General features: G+C 53.7%; 1 protein-coding gene across 1 annotated transcript in view; it reads right to left on the bottom strand.

Moving 5' to 3' along the window:
- CRTAC1 (cartilage acidic protein 1) overlaps positions 1-5,809 on the bottom strand; it is a 133,608-nt gene that overhangs the window by 33,891 nt on the left and 93,908 nt on the right. The window contains exon 5 of the mRNA XM_025042318.1: positions 5,152-5,308. Coding sequence (XP_024898086.1) covers positions 5,152-5,308 — 157 coding nt within the window. The remainder of the gene's footprint in view (positions 1-5,151; positions 5,309-5,809) is intronic.

Genomic DNA, 5,809 nt, shown 5'->3' with positions numbered 1-5,809 from the left:
GGCCTGAGGACCCAGAGACAAGACAGTGGGATTCTCTGCGCTAAGGAAAAGGCTCTAGGTTCTTGTCCGGCCTCTGCACCTTCTGTGGCTGCAGGAGCTTAGAATTGTGCTCTCCAGGCCCTGGTCTCCCTCCCTGTGAAATGGGTGAGGGAATGAGAAGCTCTCCAAGGCTCCTTCCAGCTCTATTCTTCAGTGCATCCTTCAGGCTGGACTACAGGATAAACATGGTTGGAAGTGGGTTCCTGGGCCCATCTAGTCTCAACACCATGGAAGTTCTGGGACGAGGCCTGTCAGCCAGGGAACTTGGACCTGTGAGAATAGTCTGCTGAGACCTTGGCATAAATATGACACTGGTGGGCCCCAAGGCCTGCAGGCTGCTAAGAACATCTAAGGTATTGTAAAAGAGTAGCAAAGATGTTAGAAAATGTAGGTGGTGGAGGAACAGGCGGTGCGTATGCACGTGTATGAGGGTGTGAGGGTAAGGGCGGAATGGTAACAGGGTCTCTCACCCTAAATTTCCTGAGAGTAATGCTGTGTTGGTACTGGTGTTGCCCTGCCTCCTCCCAACCCCCACAGCCCTCTGTGAGCTGCCAGGTGCTGGGTGGGGTTCTGAGTAAACAGTTGTGGAGGATATTAGACAAGGACATTCCCACTGCTGCCCTAATCCTCCGTGCTCATCCCTGCAGGACGCTGCGGGGCAGGTGGGCAGGAGCACAGTCTCCAGGATTTGTCTGCTGCAGCTGAATCTCCCAAACCTGGGGTACAGGGGGGAAGCTGCTCCTACTGTGCACTGAGGGGGCTAGAAGAAGCTGTTTCAGGAGAAAGAGCAGGTCAGGCTTCTCTGGTGACCTGTCGTCAGTCCTGTGTACCAGGTATGCTATACGTTTCATCTTATCTCATCGTTTTTTAGGTGAGGAAGCTGAGGTTCAGGGAGGCTTGAAGGCAGCCAGCAGGCAATAGATCACAGTTCAAACTCATGTCTGAGTGCCCCCAGAGCCCAGCTATCCCCACAGTGCGCTCTCAAACATTCCTACCATAGTTCCCTCTTGGCAGAGGAGCCATCTACTCCGGGCAAGGCCACAGGCTTGATATCTCTTTTAAATCTCTTATTTTAGTTGAAAAAAATTCATACTGAGATTGCATTTGTATTATATAACACATCTGTGTTTGTTTTGAAAAAAAAAAATGATGTCTCTTCTTGTCAGTCATCTAATGCATCTGATACCCTCTGTATTTGGGGGCTTTGGCTACCCCTGGCAGGGGTCCTGGGCCCTGGCTGAGGAGACTATCACTCCAGCTTTGCCTGTCCCCAGCTTTCAGATCTGGCTACACTCCCGCTGCAAGGCCAGAGGCCACCTGGGAAGCTGGGAGGCTCTATAGCTCTGACTCTGCCGCCCCAGGTCACCTCTCCTGAGCTGGCTGGTGGGGATCCGCCAGAAGGCCTCAGCTGGGCTTTAGGCATCTCTGTCTATTCCAATAATGACTTCCTATAAATCAGATCTGCCCTCCGCTTTGTTCTGCACTGTTCCCAGCCATAGCAAAACTCCCCGCCCAACATCATAAATCCACCTTCATTTTCTTTCCAAATTTCTTTTAAGACTTCTTTAATCGCCACCTTGCAGCCCAGACAGATGCTCCCGCAAAGGGTGAGGCCAAAATGCAGAGTCCTTGGGGAGGGGTGGAGGCCAGTGGGAGGCAGGGTCAGAGAGAAGGGAAGAGACGGAAGACAGGGGCAGAGAGGCCCATATTTGTGCCCAGGGCTGGAGGACAGGCTGGGGGAATACAGGGAGGAGGCCTCCAGGGCAGAGGCCCGAACTGCTTGCTTTGTGCCTCCCCCTGTGCCCAGCATGGCACTCCCGACACCCAGGAGATGCCCAGCAGGGGGCCCTGACATCACTATCAGAGGAGGAGGGTGCTGTTATTTGCTACACTCATTGGGCACTACTTGTGTGCCAGGCCCTGTGCCAGGCATGTTCCATGTTTACTTCTCACAATACGCCCATTTTTCAGGTCAGAAAACTGAGGCCCAGAGAGGTTAATTAATTGTCTACTGCATCATGGATGGGCTGTGGTGGAGGCAGGATCTGTACCTGGCACTCTGGGCTCCAGACATTGTCCTCTTAGCAGCTCTGTTAGATGGCTAGTTCAAGGTGCTCAGAGAGGATGAGGGATATGCCCAAGGTCACTTGGGCCCCAGAAGCAATGCAGACCTTTTGGTCCCCACCTTCCCTCTCCCTGGATTCCATACCAGGCCCTCGCTATGGGTAGAACTAACTCTCAGGGTTTCCATGCAGGGCAGTTCCCTGCACCATCCAGGCTCCAAGAGGCCGAGGGAAGCTGGAGAAGTCAGGGCTTGGGATTCTCATCAAACCAGAAATTATGGGGAGTGGCCTTCCCTCAGCTCAGCTCAGTTCAGTACTACCAGTGGCTCTCTGTGAGCCTCCCTATTATGGGGAGTGGCCTTCCCTCAGCTCAGCTCAGTACTACCAGTGGCTCTCTGTGAGCCTCCCACCCTCCCTCCAGGGGCCCTCGAGTCCCCCGAGAGCGAGCACACTGGCCGCTAGATGGCACTGTGACCCAGCAGAGCTGCGGCCGCCTGCGGAATCGACAGTGTGGCGAGGAGGCCTCCCTTCCCCCTCTGGAAGAGCCGGACAGCTGGTGCAGGTAGCGCCATCGTCCCGGCCTGCCCGCGGGGTTGACCGGCCTCCTTCTGCTGCCCTGAGCATCCCAGGCCAGGCAGCTGCGTCAGCCACAAAAACCGGATACCGCAATCAAAGTCTGAGTGCCAGCCCCTGGGGCTGTGTTCCGGGTGAGTGTGGGCCTTCTTCCTTCACCAGTCCCTCCCGACGCCATACGGTTTGGAGCAGGATTCTCAAGCTGGAGGTCATCAGAAAGGTCAGCTGATTGTGGCAGTTTAGGCATCAGGGAATGAGATTCTAAGTGCTAGTTTCTCTACATCCTTCTGTGTGACCTTGGGCAAGTCCCTTTTTTCTCTGGACTTCCGTTTGTTCTTTTTTAAAATGGGAGGTTCTCTGAGGTCTATCCAGCAGATGAGTGCTGTGTGGCTTGGTTCTGGGACCTGCGGCTCTCTGACTGCACATCTAGCCATGGCTTGCCTCCCTCCCAGTCTGCTCAGGGCCCTGTTCCTCACTGCCCGCTTCCTCCATGCTTCCCAGGGCCCAGGGCACTGGCCTGGAGCTGAGCATGGGACACGTGCCAGAGCATCGGCAATCAGGCCAGCTCTGGTGGTGGTTCTTACATTTGGGGTCCATTCCTGGGGTTCAGGAGGGTGCTCTGGGCTAGTTTTCCAGACAGCTGTCCATATGTTGTTAACAGAGTGACAACAGGGGCTGCAGGGTAGGGTTGGGGGGCTTGGCAGACAGGGCAAGGGTGGGCTGGGGAAGGCGGGCAGACATCACAGTAACTTGGTGGGCCAAATAGGTTCTTGTTAGCCAAATGGCTTTTGGAAGTCTGCAAAGCTGCTCTAACGTGTCCTCTGGGCATGCCAGCTGCCCTGGCCTGCCTGCGTGCTGCTCCACAGAAGCTGCTGTCCCTTCCTTGAGCTGCCCTGTCCTTCCAGCACAGCCCGGCAGCATTGGCTGGTGCTCCCATCCCCATCCGTGCTCCTCCACTGTCTCCTCTTGGTCCCCTCCTTCCCCCTCCTCGGTTCCTTCCGGCCCAGCCAGTGTGAACAATGTCCCCTTCGTGCTCAAACTCAGCTACAACCTTCTGAATTCTTTTATTTTGTGTATAACACTATTTCCCAGACCTTGCGTCCCTTCCACCTCGTCATTTTCTAGTGCTCCACCTCCCCAGCCCACCTTCCTTCTCGGGCAGATCAAGGCACTTAATTGTCAAGCCAGCCGAGTGCACGGAACTGGGACCTATTCAGAAAAACTGACGGTACAAATCTAGGCTGCAGCTCCTGCATGTTTATTCCTTTTCCCAGGAAAACACAGTTTATTACTGACACTCAGCCTTTCTGCTGCACATCCGTTTGCAGAGCTCTGGAGCATTTTGATGGGGCTTGAGCTGTGCAAACTATTTTATTGTCTAGTCATAGGTCCCCGCTAACTTTGTCAGACAGGCCAACATCAATTTTTCCCTTTCACGGAGGTGGAAAGTTGGCTAGAGAAAGGCATAATAAACTCAGGGGCGGCCGTGACAACCCATTCTGGGTAGGATTTTGAGATTATGCCACTGCTCAGGTGTCTGGAGGCCGGGGGATGGCTCAAATGACCCCTCAAGTATCCTACCAGCCCCTGGATTTGGATTTAGGCAGGCTCCCACTTCGGAAGTCTGTAGTGCACACTGGGCTGGATCTATCGGGGTCAACCAACCAGAGAATCTCTACATCCAGAGGGCAGGTTCTGTGTGAGTAAAGCTGAAGTTCATGTGAGAAGCTGTTGTGCAAAGCTCTGGCTTCCTGCTTTTTGGCACCCAAAACAGGAGCTGGATTGCTCTGCCATCAGCAGTCTATTGGCAGATTATCAGAGTTTAGTCAGCAGCCATGCTGGAATTAGAAAAACAGCTTTCCCTAGAAAGATCTTCCTGTCAGAGACTCTGACAATAGGTCTCCCATCCAGAAAGATGCTGGGGGAGCCTGCCTTCAAAAAGAGTGCTGGAGAGGTTTTGGAACAAGAACACAATTCTTTGAGCTCAGTTATCTGAGACGGGACCCAGCTGAAGCTTAGGGATTTAGCTAGCACTCAATTCCTGGCCGCTTATGAGTAAGTAAATAATTTCATCTGCTGTTTGGCAATAAAGGATGCTTTAAATCTCGGCCTTTGTGAGTTGTCAGTTTTCTCCTACAGAACATGTTCACCCATCATTTGGGTCACAGCAGTGAATGGGGCAAGAGGTTCCAGGGAGAGGATAATGTTACGATATTCATAGCCCATGTCCCATGTCCCCCATGGAGACCTTCAAAGCCTACACCTGCCAGTTATCTCATCAGCCCTTGGGAGTGTAATGTCAGAGGAGACTTCTGTGGGCAGGAGGATGGAATAAAGCCTCATCCTCCCTCCCCAGGGACACAAACCCATCCTCTCCTGTGGTCTCTGATGAACTAGACTTGGCCTTGCAGGGCTCGGCGCCCAGCTCCAACCCCCAGCCTCTCCAGTTCATAGCCTCCCATGTCACTCTGCATACCTGTATACTTGCTGACCCCAGCCTCAGCAGCCACATCTCTGAGCGCCAGAATGCCCCGGGAGAGGTCGCTGGCCTCGGGGTCCATTTCGATGAGGGCATCAGGGCCCACGTTACCGTAAGCATAGTTGGCGATGTAGATAGAGTAGCGTCCGGAGCCCTGCGGAGGAAGGGAGGGAGGGTGGTTGAGCGGCCCCATCTGTGCTCATCGAGGTCTTTTCCCCAGAAAGCGGCTCTCAACTTCCTCTCGCAGGACCATAGCTCTTTCACAGGGTCAGGTTCTTCATCCTAGGTCTGGGTGTGTATGGCCTTGAGGGCCCTCTGTCCCTACAGGGTACAACTGCAGAGGTGCTTTTCACAGAGGCCACAAAGTGCACAATGCCCACTGGAGTCCTAAAACAAAGCCACCCTCCTTTTTCTACCCTGTTCCAGAAGAACACGTCCCTTCCTCTCCCCCACAACCACCTTTTTATAGACAATTTTCTAATGTGCCTCCCTCCAGCTGAGCTCTCTCCAGCTGCCAGCCAGGGTAGCTGCTCAATAAATATTTGCTGATTGATTGATCTACCAGTTCCCATTATTCTCAGTCTCTCTCCCATTCAAGCTCACTCCAGCCAAGATGACAAGCAAATTCCAGAGCCATCTCCCTCCCCGCTTCCAA

Source organism: Pteropus alecto, unplaced genomic scaffold, assembly GCF_000325575.1.
Source record: "Pteropus alecto unplaced genomic scaffold, ASM32557v1 scaffold88, whole genome shotgun sequence".
Classification (NCBI taxonomy): Eukaryota; Metazoa; Chordata; class Mammalia; order Chiroptera; family Pteropodidae; genus Pteropus; species Pteropus alecto.
This window is presented reverse-complemented; position numbering and strand designations above follow the sequence as displayed.